The following is a 20,209-nucleotide window of genomic DNA, read 5'->3' as shown; positions in this document are numbered from 1 at the left end:
ATACAGATATCCCCTCCCTCCTAGGTTACCACAGTGCATTAGGTAGAGTTCCCTGTGCTATACAGTATGTTCCCATCAGTTGTCTATTTTATACATAGTATCAATAATGTATATGTGTCAATACCAGCCTCCCAATTCCTCCCACCCCACCCCTTTCCCCCTTGGTATCCATACATTTGTTCTCTAAGTCTGTGTCTCCATTTCTGCTTTGCAAATAAGATCATCTGTACCACTTTTCTAGATTCCACATATATGCGTTATTATACGATATTTGCTTTTCTCTTTCTGACTTAACTTCACTCTGTATGACAGTCTTTAGGTCCATCCACGTCTCTACAAATGACCCAATTTCATTCCTTTTTATGGCTGAGTAATATTCCATTGTATATATGTACCACATCTTCTTTACCCATTCCCCTGTCAATGGACATCCACTTTTGTTAAGTTTATAAAATATTTCTGTCTCTAATACCTATAGACATTTCCAGGGAAAAAAATTTAAAGAATTCTTTTTTCATGGGCGTAATATACTGTCTAAGTAGCCCTGGCATTTCAGAGGTCAAATGAAGCTGGGTGGAGGTAAAATGTGTTGAAAATGTTTATAAAATTGAAGATCGCTGCTTGTTTTCTTGGAGTCTAAAAGTGCTCGTTACCACTCTGGATATGTGCACTTTCAGTGATGTGACCACGGTGAGGGAGCAGGAACAAAGACTCCTACCTCTTCCTCTTCCTCCTCCTCTTCTAGCTCCTCATCGCCTTCGGCCTCAGCCTGATAGTCTTCTGTTTCTTCATCATAATCGTCCATAGTTAACTCCCAGCCAGCATAGTGGAAAGGTTCTGTAGAAAAAAGAAGAAATAGTTGGGAAGGTATTTTTAGGATAAAAGCATATTAGCATATTACAGTAGTCAAAGATTAGGAAAATTAATTATAGAGACTGGTCTCTTAGCTTAAATGTGTATGCAAACAGGCCTTCACAAATTCTTTAAGTGACAACTGGCCAGTTTGGCCAGTGCTGTTTGTGCCTCATGGCTGTTCTGATTGGTGGGTGCCTGCACTATGACAGTTGTTAAATATTTTAAATATCATCCCTGGATATACTGACTGTTTTGCTTCACAAACCATAGGCTTTAAACTTTCACAGTACTTTTAATAATATTACCTGCTCATGACAATAAATGTTATGATTACAGACGGCCCTTACTTTCCATGGTCTCAACGACTTTTTGAAGTAGTTCCTCTGGAGTTTTGTCAGCAATCTCCAAGTTTAAAACTTGAGTAAAAGAGTCACTGATTGCTGTTTCCATCTGCCTCCAGGAGGAGTAGAAAGATCTGACACTCTCTTTAATTGGCTCCATTTCAGGAACATCAGGATAAGCGTCTTCTGGAAACTCAGGTAGTACAACTTTTGAGTAAAAGTTAAAGGAAAGAAAAAAGAGCCTTCAGGCATTATATCTTTAGTCATGTTGCCAAATAACTTATACTTTATAATACTTTAAAAACATCTGAAAGAAATAAACTTAGTGTTCTAAGCAATAATATACATTTATAAATTCATATTTCAATTACACTTTGTTCCTTGTATTGGCTGTAGATGAATTATTACTTATAAATAAAATCCAAATTATTTGGATAATTAATATCAATTTCATATGGCAACTTTAACTGTTAATAAAATGTATAACAAAATTTGATGAAAAACTGTTATAAGTTGTCTAGATACACTTTTAATATAATAAGTTAGATAAATAAATATAAGACACATCAACTGGCATACGACTGACATAGAAACAAGTAGGAAGTTGGTACTATGCCTAAAATTTTAAGAGAATATGAAAAGCACTTTTATGTACTAACTACTTTTATTTGATAACCTGTTTCAGATAATTCTTTAGTTTCTAGTCCCTCTTTGGATCCTTTTGGAATTTCTGTTCCAACTGTAGTATCCTCGGTAGGCTCAGACACTTAAAAAAAAAAATCTAATAGTGTTTGAATTTTAAAACATTATTCCTTTATGAAGTTTTTGGTACAAAGAAAATGTCAAAACATAGTTTAAATTGTGTATACTATCTCTAATTGATAATACAGTTCTTGTTAGGTAAAGTATTGAAACTGAGTCCCCCTAAAACCGAGTTCCCCTGCCGAGTTTATGGTTAACCTCCCTATCCAAAACTTTATTCCTTTTCTTGTCCCCTCTGACCTCAATCCTGTGCTAACTGAACTCTAATCAACCAGAGTCAGATAACATCATTAATGTACAAACTCAGGTTGTTTCTCCAGGGCAAGACCCCTGATCATGCACCCCCAGAGCAGAGACTCATAAACAGTAGGCATCCTGACCCCTGAAACTACGATTAAGAAATGTCACAAGATGATGATTAACTACAGCTTCTTTGTTCTTCCCCTTTAAAAGCCCCCAACTCAAAGACCAAGTTGGAGTAGATCTCAGATTCATCTCCCACTCCCTTGCTTGGCGCCCTGCAATAAGCCCTTACTTTGCTGCAAACACCCGCTGTCAGAGTTTGGCTTCCTGTGCCGCGGGCACACGAGCACACTGCTTGGTTTCAGCAAGGCATAAAAATACATAATAGTATAAGGCGGAAAATGAAGAACATTCTTAAATACACAAAAGGATGTTGACCAGAATAACAATTGGTACATACAATTTTGACTGATGACTGTTGTTAAATATCATTCAAACTTCTGTTCACATGGCATCAAACTAGCAGTGCCTGATAGTTCTTTTAATTTCTTGAGATACCCGTAAAGATATACCAAAGGATCATAAAGTGGCAATAAAGGGCGATGATATGCCAAAGTCTCAGCTGTGGGTGTTGGTGTGGTGAAACTGAGGAGAGTCTCAACTAATACCACTGTTGAAGGTCTAGATCAACAACTGCTTTCCTGGATGATATAAGACATGATCCACATACAGATCTAGCATAGATAGTTTCAGGGAAGGAAGGACTAATAATCTTTCTTCTCAGCCCATAGTCTCTCCTAGTTCTGAGACACAAGTTTTGTGTAGACCACACACACACACACACACACAAATTTTTAAAATATATATGTAGCCATTCTGTAATACTGTGGAAGCTGTCTTCTAAGTTAGCTAAAGTAATAGTTGGGTCCTCTTTCTACAGAATCTGTAACGTTTAATACTCAGGAGAACAGGGAGTAGAAGGGGACAAGCCTAGGGCTGGCCTGGTGGCAGCATATTTAATTGTAAGGTGTTCAATTACCTAAAGAAAAGCATAACCCCGACAAAGAGAAGAAGAGCACCAAGAATATACAGAAAATTCTAAACTGTCTTAGCTTCTCTGGCTTAATCAGAGAATGCAATAGTTGGGGATGAAGAAGATCCAGCTTCAGTCTAGAAAAGCCATAGACGATGATACTAAATATCATAAGTTGAATCAGGGTGATGCACATTGACCTGACCTTCAGGTCTGTATCTGAGAGTGCCTGGCAAGAAGTTTAAGTGAAGGGAGTATATGCGTGTTGTGTGTTTGTTGGGGGGAGGGGGGGTGGTTCTTATGAATACTCTATCTACCCTTCCTGTTGGTTACCCTACTCTACCTGCTCCATTCAGGGAGAAGTCAACAACAACAACAAAACAAAACAGCAACAACAAGGCCTATGAAAATAAGCTATAATGAAGGAAACAGAGTATTGATTCACAGATTCAGATGAAGAGCTTGCTTCTGAAAAAGATTTCTCATATAAAGCAAAATAAAGTAAATTTTAGAAGATATGTACTTCGTACACTCAAAAAGCACAGGAGGACAACAGAGTCTGTGAAATAGGAACCATGAGGCAAAAGGAGAGACCAACCTAAGATAAAGGCAGAAATACAAGAAAGCTAGTTGAAATAAGAACACAATGCAAGAAAATCTAAAATGCAATAGCAGAATTGAAATATGCATCAGGAGAGAGGCAATAAGGAGCAGAAAATAAGTCAGTGATGTGGAGGATAGCAACTCTCCAAAAAATATAGAGAAAAAGGACAATGAGATGAAAACTATCAAGAAGAATATTAATGTGGTTGAAAAGCAATAACTATCTAACTAAAAAAATAATAAAACGTGATCCTGAAAAAGGAATCTGAAACAATAACTGAAGAAAAACATTTTGAGCCAAAGACTGTGGTATGGAGACAGGAGGACATAAGATGCTTGATGACATCTTTACACTATCAAAGCAACTCTGGGGACTTCTCTGGTGGCACAGTCATGAAGAATCCACCTGCCAATGCAGGGGACAAGGGTGCGAGCCCTGGTCCAGGAAGATCCCACATGCCATGGAGCAACTAAGCCCGTGCGCCACAACTACTGAGCCTGTGCTCTAGAGCCCGCAAGCTACAGCTGCTGAGCTCCCGTGCCACAACTACTGAAGCCCACGTGCCTAGAGCCTGTGCTCCGCAACAAGAGAAGCCACAGCAATGAGAAGCCCGAGCACTGCAAACAAGAGTAGCCCCCGCTCACTGCAACTAGAGAAAGCCCGCATGCAGCAACGAAGACCCAACGCAGCCAAAAAACAAAATCAAAAAAACAAAAAATACCTTGGACTCAGGGATGAGACATGTCCCTTATTTAATACAGTGTTTTGGCATTTCTGTTACTTGTAGGCAAATGCAGTCAAAATGGATACAGATGGAATAGTCTTCCTCTTAAGCAAGGTCAGCAGCTATGCTTCTTAATTTAAAAAGTCAACCCTACCACTTAGTTACTTGATAGTCGAAGCACATGATCAACCCTTAATCAACAACACTGAACATCTGTGCTCCAGAATTTAAACTTTGAATTGTTTGCTACTTAAATCTGGTCAGGTTTCTGGATAATGGGGTGGCAGGAAGCGACTTGCAAAATGTTCAGTGGTTGCTCACTCCAGGCTGCCCAGCCTAGTCCTGACAACTCAACATGGTGAGGTCAGGCTTTATTTGAGAGAGATGCATTTGACTGGAGAAAACTTGATCAGACCATGGCATTAGTTTTTAGATGGTCGTTAAGGAACCACTGGTCTCAGGGACACACTATTCGTGCAGTTGGCATTATGAGCGCTGCTCTTTATATACCCTAGGTGTCTGCTGTCCCCTGTTCCTTTTCCTTGAATTACACTCCTTGTGATGGGTTCAATTGTGCCCCCCCCCCCCCGCAAAGATATGCTCACATCCTGACCCCTGGTACCTGTGAATGTGACATGAATTGGATACAGGGTCTTTGCAGAAGTAATTAGTTAAGGATCTTGAGATGAAATCATCCCAGATTTAGGGTGGGTCCTAAATCCAATGCCTGGTGTCCTTGTAAGAGGAGAAGACACACAGAAACAGACACACACACACACACACACACACACACACAGAAAATAAAGGCCATGTGAAGATGAAGGCAGAGATTGGAGTGATACAGCTACAAACCAAGGAACACCAAGGACTGCTGGAGTAACCAGAAGCTAGGAAGAAGCAAGGAAGGATTCTTTCCTGGAGATTTCAGAGGGAGCATGGCCCTACCAACACCTTGATTTTAGACTTCTAGCCTCCAGAACTGTGAGAGAGTAAATTTCTGTTGTTTTAAGCCACCAAGTTTATGGTAGCTTGTTAAAGCTATCCTAGGAAACTGATATATTTCCCAATAGTCTACTTGAAAACAAGCATTGGAGAGCAATGTGGAATTTAGTGAAGATTTAGCAAGGGAGAGATGGAGAGACTTTATTCCACACACCCTGTGACAGACACTGGTGGTAATTCACCCAGCCTCTGTGTTCCTCTTCTTCCTTCCTGGCAGACCTGTGTTTTTGTTCCAGTGTTTACCCTTCCCCACATGGCTGAGGGAGTGGGACCCTCTCTCCAGCTCCAGGAATTTATCCTGATTTGTTTAAGCCCCAAATGCTGGTTCCTTTCCTTCTGATATTTGGGGAGGGAATGTAACTATGGATTTTGAGAGCGTTAAGATTCAGTTTCACTTAATTTGAATTAGGAATCCTGAGCTCTGGTCTTTTCAGAACTTACATAAGGCAGATGAGGAAAAAATCTCTAAGTGCTAGTCTGGTAATGATGATTTTAAAGCATCAACTATGAGGCAGACTCTCTGCTGGGTGCTTTAAAGAAATGTTCTTATCCCTATAAAAACTCTGCTAGGTAAATCTTCCTAGCCCTGTTTTACAAATGAAGAACTTGAGGTGCAGAATAACTCTATAACTTGTCATATAGCAGCCAATGTGAAATTTTTAAAATGTTAATGAGATCAGATTGACCACTTGCACTTAGAGAAAACTCCCATCTCCATAAGCCTCTGGCCTCTGCTTTGCTCTCCAATTTCATCTCCCACCTCCCTCTTGCTCACCATGCTCCAACCACATTCAATTTCTTCCTTGACCATGTGAAGCTGTGCCCACCTCTGCGCCTTGGCATTGGAGGGATCTTTGCCCAGATCCTTTCAGCGCTTTTGTCTTGCCTCAAATATCATCTCAGATGACACTCTTCCTTGACCATAATGTTTAGTATTGCCTCTTCCAAACCACCCCCGTGGTCTCTACCTTGCTCATTCATTGAACAAACACTTATTGAGTTCCTACTATATCCCAGGTACTGGTTTAGTGTCTTCATAAATTTTTCTTAACACAATCAGAAATTATCCTAGTTATTTACTTGTTTATTCTTGTTCTTCACCCCATAGAATGATGGCTCCTTGAGGGTAGGGATCTTGACTGTCTTGGTCACTGCTGAGTCTGTGCTACCTAGGGCAGTGCCTGTTGCTTTGCATGGCACTTAGAAGGAGTTCAGTAAATACTTGTTGAAGGGATGGATGAATTTCCCGATGTTTATTACTAGCTGACTCTATTACATGTCCATGAAGTGCTTGGAATGAAATACTGTGATTTGAGCCAATGGTTACTCTAAGCTCATGTTCTTGCATGTAATTGGCTATACCTAACCAGTACATAAAGAAAGCAAATTGGGAATGAGAAAAGTGATTAATCAGCCTCGGAATGCATAGGTTATTGCCTTTTAAAGTGTCGATTCTAAGCAATACATGTGTCATTCCATTCTAAGGCTAGAGTGACGACAGGATTGAAATGAGACTTCAGTCATCTTATTTGACAGAGATAATGATTATCTTGTGGCCCAAGACAGAAATCAAACTTCAAAGGAAAAGATGTGTTCCCAAGCATGAGATATAAAAAGCCTGCTTTGGGTATGTGTTAGTTTCCTGTAGCTGCCAAAACAAATTATCACAAACTTGATGGCTTAAAACAACAGAAATGTATTCGCTCACAGTTCTGGAGGCCAGAAGTCAGAAATCAAGGTGTTGGCAAGGCTGTGCTACCTCCGGAGGTTCTGGAGGAGAATCCTTTCTGCCTCTTTGACCTTCTCCTGGGTACTGTCATCTCTTGGCTGGAGTCTGCATCACCCAATGTCTGCTTCCATCTTCAAATTGCCTTCTCCTCTGTGTGAGAGTCTAATCTCCCTCTGGTTCTCTCTTATAAGGACATTTATGATGGCATTTAGAGCCCACCTGGATAATCCCACATAATCTCCCCATATCAAGATTCTTAGGAACTTCCCTGGTGGTCCAGTAGTTAAGAATCCGCCTTCCAATACAGGGGACGTGGGTTCGATCTCTGGTTGGGGAACTAAGATCCCACATGCTGCAGGGCAACTAAGCCCGCGTGCCGCAACTTCTGAGCCCATGCTCTCTAGAGCCCATGCGCCACAACTAGCGAGAAGCCCGTGCGCCACAACAAAGAGCCTGTGCACCGCAACAAAGATCCCGTGTGCCGCAACTAAGACCCTATGCAGCCAAACAAACAAACAAATAAATAAATATTAAAAGAAAAAAAAAGAAAGATCCCTTAGGGCTTTCAAAGCCTCATTAAAACAAAACAAAACAAAAAATTCTTAATTTAGGGACTTCCCTGGTGGTCCAGTGGTTAAGACTCTGCACTCTCAATGCAGGGGGCCCAGGTTCGATCCCTGGTCAGGGAACTAGATCCCACGTGCCGCAACTAAGAGCCTGGATGCCGCAACTAAAGGATCCCGCATGCTGCAACTAAAAAGCCTGCATGTTACAACGAAGATTCCATGTGCTGCAACTAAGACCCGGCACAGCTAAATAAATAAATAAATATTTTAAAAAATGATTCTTAATTTAGTCACATCTGCAAAGACCTTTTTTCCAAATAAGGTAACATCTACAGGTTCCAGGAATTAGGATGTGGACACACCTTTGGCAGCCATCATCAGCCTACCACAGGGAACTCTGGATAAAGTAAAAAAAAATTCCAAAAGTAATGGATTTATGTTAGACAGGGTAGTTTCTTTTCCTTTCTCTTTTTTATTTTGGTAAAATACACATAACATAAAATTTACCATCTTAACCATCTTTAAGTGTACAGTTCAGTGGTGTTAAATACAATCACATTGTGTGCAACCATCACCACCATCCATCCTCATAACTGTTTTCATGTTGTAAAACCAAAAACTCTATACTCATTAAACAATAAGTCCCCATTCTCTCCTCCTCCCAGCCCCTGGCAACCACCATTATACTGTCTGTCTTTACGATTTTGACTACTTTTAAGTATCTCATATAAATAGAATTATATGGTATTTGTCTTTTGATGGCTAGACAGGGCAGTTTTAAGTGAAAAAAAAAATTGCCTACTTAAGCAATTTACAGGAGAAGACTTTGTGAAAAAGGACCCTTGGATGGAAGAAGTAATCACTAGCTAAACCAGATGCAAGCCCTTCTGTGAAACAGAATATGGTTTAATAGGGACAAAACAGACCCACGATTTCACAGACGCGATTGCTTCTGGAGAAGCCCAGTCATGTCTACAGAGCTGGCTAGAACTGACCCTGAATGGAGTAGGCTCCTGGCTTTAGAACCTCCAATTTAGGTTGCCTGGGGGAAATAATGAGATAAAAGGCAGTGACATTAAATTGTCCCCTAGATCTGTTACATTATTAAATACCAACTGTAAAACATTGGGGATATTGGAAATCTGGAAATATTTAATGGATATTTGTGTCATACTTAATGGATGTCAGTTTCTTTTATTTCTTTTGATATTTTATGGCCTGTTTCCTTGCAAAAGGTAGGTGGGTGGGAAGATTGCTGTCAGCCTAATTGGTTAAGTACTCAAGAAAATAATGAAGTTTCTGGGTGAGAGCTCAAGTCAATAAAGGTGTGGGATTCTTAAAAAGGAAATTGGGTATTTCATCCTGTTAGCTCTTCTGTCTGGCACAAGGTTCTGATTTCATACTTACTGTCCCATAAACCTAATGCCAATCCCTGTAGTAAAAACGATCTATGTTAAATTTGAGTTTTCTCATTGTAAAAATTCCCCTTAGTCCTGGTTCTTTTACCAGCTAACAGCAGGTTTTCAGCCCTTAATTGCTCCAGGGCTGGCATCTAGCTGCAGGTATCTGAAAACCTTTAGTTTGTAAGAGTAATTTCTAATTCAATATTAATTGTGCTCGGAAGCATTTTATGAGCCCCGCTTCCACCACAGTGAGGTACCCTATCTTGCTGCTTACGCCCACTCTCCAGCCCTGAGAGTGACTTTCGTTGGAAGTCTCTAAGATTCCTTCTTGCCCTGCCCCAACCCACCAAACTGGACCTCTGAGGAGGGCTGGCTTCATGGGTGTATGAGCTGTGCAGTTGCTCTAGATCTCTCGCCGAGAATGGTCTCATACTTAGTTTAATGCACTTTGGTTGTCATTTTGAAATTTTTAATAATTTTATCTTTGAATTGAGTTTTGTAAGCAAAATCCAAAGGGACTCCAATGGGACAACAGGGCACGTGTGTGAGCAGAGATACGCACGATCTGTGTCTGCCATTCTTTGCCATCTCATTCTCATGAGTGTTCCTGATGCTCCATCATGAGCATAGAATTCTAGGGGACCCACGATATGTGGGAGTAAGTGTGACTTAGTGGCTTGGGGTGGGGAGGATGCTGACAGCCCTTGAGAGACCGTGGTCTCCCTTTGAACTAGAACTTGCTCCAGATGCAGAATGAAGGTGATGGCATTCAAAGAGACATGAATGACCATGGAACCTCATCACATCCCTTCTTACTCACGTTACTTTCCTGTATTAGCTAAACTGAAATGATGTGGGGCTCATAAAATGCTTCCGAGCACAGTCAGTATTGAATTAGAAACTAATCTCACAAGCTAAAGGTTTTCAGATACCTGCAGCTAGATCATTTCAGCTAGACTGAAAATGATGACACAGAAAGAAAGGAAAAGATAGGGCAACCCAGAATTCCTTTTCCTTTCAGTCTTTCCTTAATCATTGGGAAGCTAAAAGTAGAGAGCATTGCTAGAATATATGCATATTAGGAAATGAAACAAGAAGCTGAGTTACTTTTGTGTATGAAACTGACTTAGTATTCTGGTAAGAATAAAATACATATGCATGTTCAAGCTGCAAAATACAAATTGCGTAGTTTCAATGATTCTGCATATGAGTTAAGTGCTCTTAACGCTTGCAATTAAAAGTGGCATTGGGGGCTTCCCTGGTGGCGCAGTGGTTGAGAATCTGCCTGCTAATGCAGGGGACACGGGTTCGAGCCCTGGTCTGGGAAAATCCCACATGCCGCGGAGCAACTAGGCCCGTGAGCCACAACTACTGAGCCTGCGCGCCTGGAGCCTGTGCTCTGCAACGAGAGGCCGCGATAGTGAGAGGCCCGCGCACCGCGATGAAGAGTGGCCCCCGCTTGCCGCAACTAGAGAAAGCCCTCGCACAGAAACGAAGACCCAATGCAGACAAAAATAAAAATAAATAAATTAAAAAAAAAAAAAAAGTGGCATTGGGCAACATAAAGATGAATGGTAAAATTCATGCTAATAACTTAAAATTTTAATTTTTCTTTACTTAGAATGACATTAAATAGCAAACAAAAAGTATTATGACAAGTTAAGAGAGAGACCATGGAAGAAAAGAAAGAGCTTTATATTTTCGTACTTTTAATGGCTCTTTTCCCCTACTTTTTGAACACTGTGCCCCACAAATTATATAGCAGGCCCTGCTTCTGAGTGTCAACCCCCAGGCAGAGCAGACTCAGCTTTCTTACCACACTTCCAGCCATGTGATTTGGACTAACCGGCTGCACTCACTCTGGGGGCACATCTCTCCATTCCCAGCCTGCTTCCATTTTCTACCATATAAACACATATATACACACATGCACACACATACACGCCAATGGACAAGAGTGGATTTAAGGATACGATCCTTAATAAAGTCTAACCTGCTTCATGTTCTGTTTCAGGGACCTCGAAAACTTCAGGCTCCTCAGGTAAGGACCCCCTGGTCTCCTCGGCTACCGCAGGGGCCTCAGACCCTTCGTGAAGTTCAGACGCCTCACCTTCGATCTCCTTGTCAGCCTCAGCTTCAGTTTCTTCTGCTTCTAGAAAAAATGAGAAGAAATAAGTTATTTAGTTTAAGTCAGCAAATATTTAACTGGGAATGGCCCCTGGAGCATGAGGCTTTATGAGAAAGATAGATACAGTCTCTACATACTGTATCTATTAAAATGCAGTAGTAAAGGATGACAGTAATATGCTCAGAGTGCTATGGGAGCACCGGCCTAAGGATTCGCTCAAAACGGGGAAATGCATACAGCATTCCCAAATATTAAAACAGTAAAAGACAGGAAACAGCCCAAACGTCCATTTAAAAGGGAATGGCTACACCGGCACTGTCTGTTACGTAGTCGCGAGCCACATGTGGCTATTGAGCACTTGAAATGTGGCTAGTCCAAACTGATACGTGCTGTAAAGTATAAAATACACAATGGACTTCAGAGACTTTGTATGAAAAATTGAATGTAAAAATATATCAATAATTTTTACATTGATTACATGTTAAAATAATAATGTGGATATAGTGTATTTAATAAAATATACAGTTGGCTCTCTGAACCTTCAGGTTCTGTATCTGTGGATTCGACCAACCACGAATTGAAAATATTTGAAAAAAATTTTTAGAGAGTTCCAAAAAGCAGAACTTGAATTTGCTGCATGCTGGCAACCATTTACATAGCATTTATTTTTTTATTAGTTATTATAAGTTATCTAGAGATGATTTAAAGTATATGGGATGATGCGTTTAGGTTACATGCACATACTATGCCATTTTATATATGGGACTTGAGCATTCATGGACTTTGGTATCCGTGGAGGTCCTGGGACCAATTCCTCATGGATACCGAGGGATGATTGTAATTAATTTCACTTGTTTCTTTTTTCTTTTAATGTGACTACTAGAAAATTTAAAATTATGTATGTGGCTTGCATTTTACTTTTACTGGGCAGCACTAGGCTAGACTATATATTTTCTTACAGCTAGTTACAAATAATAGAGTATGTTGATCAGTATGCTAAAATTTAAAAAACATAACTCCAAGTTTCACATAGTTGCTGATGACAGCTATAAGAAATAAATGCATAGAAGTCTTTGAGGAAGAAGATGGGGTAAATGGTGGTGTTAGAAAACCCATCTCTTCAATTCCCTTTCATATATTTTTTAAATTGACTGAAACAAGGTATTTTCTATGTAAAGATATGAAAAACTAAATGAGCTTGTTTTCTGGACTCTTGTGGGAATTATTCCCTCCCTTGCCCCCTGACCAGTAAGGACCTTCCAAGAATCACATTCTAGTGGTATGAGATACCTCTGGCACCTGGATTTTTAATCTAAATTAGGGTGATTAAGCACAAAGAAAAAAGCATCCTGAAGTGTCCTTATATCTTGAAGTCTGACCAGGATTGCCAAGCATGTGGCTTCCAAGTATGTGAGTTGGAATGTGGTGAACCTTTTGTGTTATATGAAGGATTTATGGTGATACACATAAGGAGGAAGCATCATTTGCTGAATTCTACTAGGGTTAGAGATGAAGTTATATATACTCTACTCCAGAAACTCAAAATGTCTTTTAGCTGAGTATCTCTTATAGTAAAAAAAAAAACTTATCATATACCTGCAACACGCATATATTTGGTTATCTGTAAGTTGTGTTCTTATCCACAATTGGTACATTATAAAGTGTATATATAAAATGAATTTATATAATGATGCTGAAAAATGTAAAAAGTTTGAAAACTTTTTTCTAGAACCCTACTGGATAATCTGTGTTCCATGTGAGTCAGGAATGAACTGAAAAGTGTTCTAAGATCCTTGTACTGTTTGTGATTTTTGATTAAGTGTATGTTGTATTAGTTATCTATTGCGTCATGTGTATGTTGTATTAGTTATCTATTGGTTCATAATAAATTACCCCCAAAATTAGTGGTTAAAATAAAATAATCACATATTGCCCTCGCAATTACTGGGGTCAGGAATTTGGGAGTGGCTTAGTTGGTGGTTCTGGCTCTGGATTTCTCATGAAGTCACAGTGAATATGTCAGTTAGAGCTGCAGAGGTCAATCTGAAGGCTTGACAGGGGCTGGCGGAGCCCCTTCCAAGGTGAACACTCAAAGCCAGAACCAAGGTCCTCCGGGAGCAGACAGAAGCACGGCCAGAAGTCCTGACCCACAGAATTGTGTGCAGAATAAAGATAGTGGTTGTTTTACAGTTTGGGGGTGGCTGGCTGCACAGCAATGGAACACTGAAACAGACTTTCTTCACTCTTTTGAGCTACGGACGGCTTTGGCAGTCCGGTGAAACTTATGGATCCCTTCTTAGAATAATGCTTTCAATCTCATAAAATAAAATACATAAGAAGCCAATTATACTGAATCAGTTATCAAGATATCAAAAAAATTTTTGTGGTATAGGAAATGTGTGCATCTTTGCAAATGCATTAAATAACAAGAACTAGCAACTGGTTGAATAACTACTGTAATTTTGGAATAGTGACACGCATAAACAAGACATCTGAAACTGGAATGGGATATGAAAATATCTTTGTTTCTATTGGTGACAAAGTCAAGGTACTGTTAATACTATTGTGGTTTGTAGCCCATATTAATTATTAGGTGAGTAAAATACTAAATTTCAGTTAAGGATTAGTAAAAAATAAAGTTATAATTATTTCCCCATTCAAATTCACAGACGTCTGAATTTTATCCCCAGGTTTAAAACTCCAGTCTTAAAAGAAATTTTTAGAGTAAGTTCTTCTATAATGGAGATGAAAGTTTAAGTATAAAGACAATGGGTATAGTAAGAGTTTAGCTGTTTTCTCAACTCCTACAGGATCCTTTTAATAGAAGTAATTCCAACAGCCATGTCACCTGTGACTAGCGCAACCCTTTTAAGACATGCTGCACATGCTGTCCTACTGTGTACCCCTCTTACAGGGTGGATGAGTAGGTATCTGTGTCAGGATTCCTTTTCCTATGAATCCAGTACTGCTGTGACCATATAATTTATTATCCAAATTGGAACACTATGAGAATGAGAGGGGGGTCAAACAAATACTTCAGGAGCCTGGGCATGAACCTGGACTCTCATGGGCAAATTGGGAAATATGGTCACCCTGTCTATAATTCACTGGAAATACTGCAGCTGTTGGCAGTCACAATACAAAATCAAATGGCATATTATTAACCATATAATCTTATGTTTGCCTTTTGCTTTCGCATTCATAGCTTCCAATAGCTTTTCATTTTCTTCTTCTATTCTCAATGTCTCTTCTTTGGCTTTTCTGAAATGAAAAGGTCCAAAATTTAGTTATCTTTGGAAATTCAGATATCTCACAATATTATAGAATTTAAGCCTTATAATGGTAAAACTAAAGAGTAGGTCATTTATAATATTCATTATACTTTTTACTTTATAATGTAAATGTTTAATTTACTCATACTGAGGCTAGTTAGTTTTCAGAAATTTGGGGTTTTTTTTTTTTTGGTAAGAATAGTTGAAATATTGTATTTTAAAAACTTTGGCTATTAATTAGGAAACCTGGAAAAATTAAAAAAGGATTGTCTAACTCCAAGCTGGGATAATTTGTATCATTTTCCCTCTGATTAAATGAGAGGTGTTCACAACATAGAGTTAAATGAAAAAAGGTATAATATAAAACTATGTATAATACAAATTTACTTTTGTATTTAAGATGTATATAAATGATGATTAAAAGACAAGAATAAAATGAATCAAACTGTTAACAGTAATTATCTCTGGATGGTGGCATTCTGAGAGTTTTAAATTTTATTTCACATTTTTTGCGCTTTAAAAAATTTTCCATATGAATAAGTAGAAAATTTGTAAATTTACCTTTGTAACCAGAAAAATTATTTTCTGATTTATTTTCTTTTTAATATAGTAATGATGAAATTTAAAGAGACTTGGGATAGGGAAACAAATATCTGGAGGGAATCTGTTTTTCATTAGGGTTCAAGGACTAAACCTGCCTTAATGATGAAGACAGGTATAAGGAAAGTTAGTAAAATGATGGAGAAAGACAATATTTATTAAAAATTAAAACATGCATACCTTTGACCTAGAAATTCTGTATCTAGGAATTTAGCCCTCAAGTACTGGCATACTATTGCAAAAGAAGCATGTATAAGAATGTTGATTGCATCTTTAAAAATAATACCAAAAAAACTGTATCAAGTATTCACCAACAGGGGACCAGTTAAGTGGAGTAGAGTCCATTCATCTCAGCAGCCCACTCTGGGGCAGTCTTCTTCAGACCGTTCTATAGGTTGGTCATTCTCTCATATTCAGTGCTTTTTTGTGTGTTCTTTTTCCCCTTTCTTTGAAAATCTTTAATATATTCTCTTCAAAGATATTACCACACCTCTCCTCCCAACAAGTGTGTTTCTTGTTAATAGGGGGTGTTCTCTCACTGTATTCTAGATACAGTCTGTGATCCAGACTGAGGTCTTGGTGTAATTCGAGTTCTCTTTGTTCATGCCCCAGACTTCTGAGACTACTGAACATTGTTTCTGCATGCCTTCCCTACTTTGTTGTGTGTGAACTGGCAATCCTTCTACTTACTTAGTCAGGTAGGGCGCTCTTTTGTGAGACTTTCCTCTTCCAAAACCTGGGTACTGTATGCTGCTGCTAAGAATCTAAGACCTGACAAGAAGGAGGAAGAATTTTGCTGCCAGTTTCTAGCTACTTCTATATACTACTTGGATACACAAAGACAAATGGTGATAACAGAAATTATTCTGCATTTGACTCACACATTTGGAAACTGATGTTGGAAAATCTAGAATCAGCATGTCTGTAGATATATGGCCAAAGATGTAATTCTAAATCCTGTTAATCTTATCTCTTTTCCAACCAAGTTGCAAGGCCTTTAAATGCATCTCTGACCATTTTTTTAAAAAAACTGTTTTAAATTTCATTTTCTGCAGTATATGAGAAAAAAGCAACATAGAGAAATGGAGAAAAGTCTGCTTCAACCTGGGCAAGTCCTTGCCATTAAGAAGTTTATAAAGACATAAAAATTTAGAATCAAAAGAAGTAAAAATTGATTATAGAGATAGCTCGGAAAATTCCATACGGTAAGAGGGAGGTGAAAGTTAAGAGTTGGGAGACAGTGGAGATGTCTTTTTCCTTTAAAAAAAAACCTATAGATTAAATGTATTTTAAATTATCTACTTAAAATGTAGCAAACCTTCAGCCTAGAAATCACATGAACTTCGTTTTACTGTTTTGTCGATAGCTTCATATGTTCTTAAATATTTGACTATTTCTCATACACTGGAAAAAAATTAGGTAATCCCTTAAATCCTAGCAAATTGTAGTTCCATTTGTAACAGAACTTTTAAAAGCTAAAAGTAAATGTAATAAGTTTGTAATTATTGTCTTAATACTTTTAGTCAATTTTACAAACAATTTTATTAACTAATCTAAATTATACTTTATTTATTTTTGTGTTAAGTTCATAAAGGAACGGCCAATTTAGGTGAACAATGAACATCAAATAACGAAATCCTCTGACACACAGTTATCAGTTATCCCCCGGCCCCTAACAAATACCCACCTCCCAGCTCCATAATTCCTAGAGTTTAAAGAGCTCTCCTAAATCCCAGCACAAATTGCTAATATCTGAAGGGGAAAAGGAAATAACATTTGAGAAAGCTCCTATAGGTGCCATCATTAATAGTGGGAGGTTTAATGGGTTAATAAAAAGAAATTTAGTTTTTGAATGTCTCAGGCTTTAACGCTTGGAGAAGTAGGAATCTCAGTGGACAAATTAAAAATTTTAGTGTCTAAAGAGCTTGTTTCAGCAAGGAAGAACAATTAGCACATTAAGTCACTCTTTCTTTTTATACTTTATTTTCCAGTCTGAAGAACTTGATAGTTAAAGTTTAGTCTTGACCCCAGCCATGAACAGATGGAAGTGTGTCCACATTTTGAAATGTTCTTCATTGCACCCAGATTAGAGAATAAGCTCTTGATGTTGAACCTGTCAATTATAAATAAGTAGTCTTGTTCTTTCCTTATGTAGAACTTAGGCTTTGGATTTTAGTCATACCACACAAGTGTATTTTCACTTTTTATTATATTATTTCTTTCATTTGTGGATCCTAGTTAGCAAAATTATAATATTTAAGTCACAGATAAACATGGTAGAAAAAAATATCTTCCCTGTGCTCATTTTTTTACAGTGTCTTTGGAAAGTAGATATTTGGTTTAGAATGTCTGATTTGGGGCTGTGAAAACAGCCACAACTCTGTACTTTAGAGATTATGGAAGTATTTGTGAAATTACTGTTTTTCTTAGAATTAGAACTGGATCTAGTTAGTAGGCCACCATTTTGATGCTAAAGACATTTCATAAATATAAATTGTAAGTACATATTTAATAGCTATAAGAGGTTAATTAACCCAGTTTATTGTGCCAGGCAGATTTTACCTTGCTGCTTCTTCCTCTTTTCTTTTCTTTAGTAGTTCATCCAATAACCTTTCTAAAATCTTAGAGTCAATTTCTTGTTTATTCTCTAAATACAGTCTATTAAATAAATATTTTCCTGAAATACAGATAAAGAGAACAATGTTAATTTTGAAGCTCTATAAAATATAGTGAGATATATTTTTGGAAATTAACAATGAAAAGATTATTTCTGTCTATATCCAAGTATATTTTCCTTTAAGCATTTATTTAAATAGAGCCCAGATTCTTTAAGAGACCATCTTAAATCCTTTTTAAAAGGTGTATATGGGCATGTCATAAATAACTAAAACATAAAAAGAGGTAGTATAATATATTCTCCCCATGGAAATTCTCTTTTCAAATGTATTTCCTTAAGAGGCAAAATGACAGAATATTCTTCGCCCCCTCATCAAAGATTAGTTGACCGTATATGTGTGAGTTTACTTCTGGGCTCTCTGTTCTGTTCCAATGGACTATGTGTCTGTTTTTCTGGTGGTCTGGTGGTACCATACTGTTTTGATTACTATAGCTTTATACAAAGTGACAGAATAATTAAAATTTAGTTCTGCTATCTTTATGTACTTAGTATTTCCCATTTAAGGTGAAGAAGGACTAAAATATAGTTTTGCCCTCAGCCTCATATATTTTTCATTTACAAGTTACAATGCTGACTGGGATGGGGTGTTAGATTCTCAGCTCCAAAGAATAATTGTAAGGGCCTGCTGGAACATCAGGTGATCCCACACTATCTGTGGCCACCTACTCAGTGGATGAATGCCTCCTTCTGTGTATCTCTAGGTCATGAAGGGACCACTGGTGTGGTATTTGTACATAGGGAAGGTGGAGTGTTTTTCATTTTATATTTTAACTAAAAATATTATCAGCAATAAAAACTTCACTTTAAATTGACATGATAAATATTTACCAACCATTGTTTTCTGTGTCTGATAAACAGATGACTAAATCGGGTAGAATTCCTTTGTCGACTAAGACCATCCACAGTTCTTTCATAATAGGGTAGTTGTCCAGTATCCATCCTCCATATTTTGGGGCACCATAAAACCTATTCTTGTTTTCTTCAGCTACCTGTGAAAAACAGCAAACTGAAATTACCATCATATCTACCCAAGTAAAGGATGCTACCTTGATATATTATTTTTGTGGACCTTAATCAAGTATCCTTTGAGTTTTTCTGACTTTCAGAAGGAAATAAAAAGAGCCACTTAATTTTAAAAGAGAAACTTAATTTTAAAGCAATAAAGCTATAAGTTTTAAAAGTTAAGAACAGGAAGCAAAAGCCTTTCTTAAATAAATATAACAATACATGCTTACTATATGTTATTCAGTATTACAGAATCCAAATCCTGATTCAGAAGGTCTAGGGTAAGGCCCAAGAGTCTGTATTTCTAACATGCTCTCAGGTGACAATGGTCCTTGGTCCACTCTTTGAGTAGCAAGGTCCTAGCCCAGTTTGCCTTTTTTAGTGACAATGCTCTTCACTTCCCTTTTGCTTTTCAGCCTTCAATGTGAAAGGCTTCTACCTGTCACCCAATAATGATAACTTCAACACAAGTATGGAAATTAGATGTGGATCTATGAATATACCAATTCTGAAGGTTTTAAACAAGTTTGTGGGCCATCAGGAAATCACAGAATATTAGAAGTCAAAGGGGAAGAAATCTCAAGAAGACTGGTGTAATCCTCTGGCCTATGCAGAATTTAAGATTACCTGCCTTTTGAATTTCCATCTGAATGAAGAGTATTTTGAAAAAAAGAATTTTAACACTTTGAAATGTTTCACATAAGAGAATTGGGGGAAAAAAAGCTATAATGAAGAAGTATAAGTGAAATAAGTTAGAGAAAGACATATACTACATGCTCTCACTTATTTGTGGAATCTAGAAAAACCAAATTCATAGAAACAGAGAACAGATTGGTGATTGCCAGAGACAGGGCTGGAGGTGGGGAAATGGGTGAAGGTGGTCAAAAGGTACAAACATCCAGTTATAAGATAGATAAATCCTAGGCATGTAATGTACAGCGTGGTGACTATAGTTAATAATATTGTAGTGTATATCTGAAAGTTGCTAAGAGAGTAGATCTTAAAAGTTTTCACCACACACACACACACACACACACACACACACACAAATGTAACTATGTGAGGTGACCATGTTAACTAAACTTATTGTAGTAATCATTTTGCAATATATACATATATCAAATCATTATGTTGCACATTTTAAACTAATACAATCTTATATGTCAATTATATATCAGTAAAACTGGAAAAATTATAAATGGTTAATAAAAAATTTTACTAAGTTTCAAAGATATGAAAATTAAAACAACATCAACATATAATTT

At 37.8% G+C, this 20,209-nt stretch overlaps 1 protein-coding gene across 2 annotated transcripts in view; it reads right to left on the bottom strand.

Annotated features, from left to right (window-relative positions):
- AK9 (adenylate kinase 9) overlaps window positions 1-20,209 on the bottom strand; it is a 118,200-nt gene that overhangs the window by 45,888 nt on the left and 52,103 nt on the right. The window contains exons 17-23 of one of the 2 annotated variants that reach the window (XM_082475089.1): window positions 18,772-18,928; window positions 17,825-17,939; window positions 14,575-14,651; window positions 11,256-11,414; window positions 1,873-1,962; window positions 1,203-1,403; window positions 719-837 (exon numbers count right to left, since the gene is read on the bottom strand). In XM_082475089.1, coding sequence (XP_082331215.1) covers window positions 719-837; window positions 1,203-1,403; window positions 1,873-1,962; window positions 11,256-11,414; window positions 14,575-14,651; window positions 17,825-17,939; window positions 18,772-18,928 — 918 coding nt within the window. Of the gene's footprint in view, window positions 1-718; window positions 838-1,202; window positions 1,404-1,872; window positions 1,963-11,255; window positions 11,415-14,574; window positions 14,652-17,824; window positions 17,940-18,771; window positions 18,929-20,209 lie in introns of those variants that run through there. The other variant, XM_082475090.1, reaches the window with a different exon arrangement.

This window comes from Balaenoptera physalus (genome assembly GCF_965194825.1).
Source record: "Balaenoptera physalus genome assembly, chromosome: 9".
NCBI lineage: Eukaryota > Metazoa > Chordata > Mammalia > Artiodactyla > Balaenopteridae > Balaenoptera > Balaenoptera physalus.
This window is presented reverse-complemented; position numbering and strand designations above follow the sequence as displayed.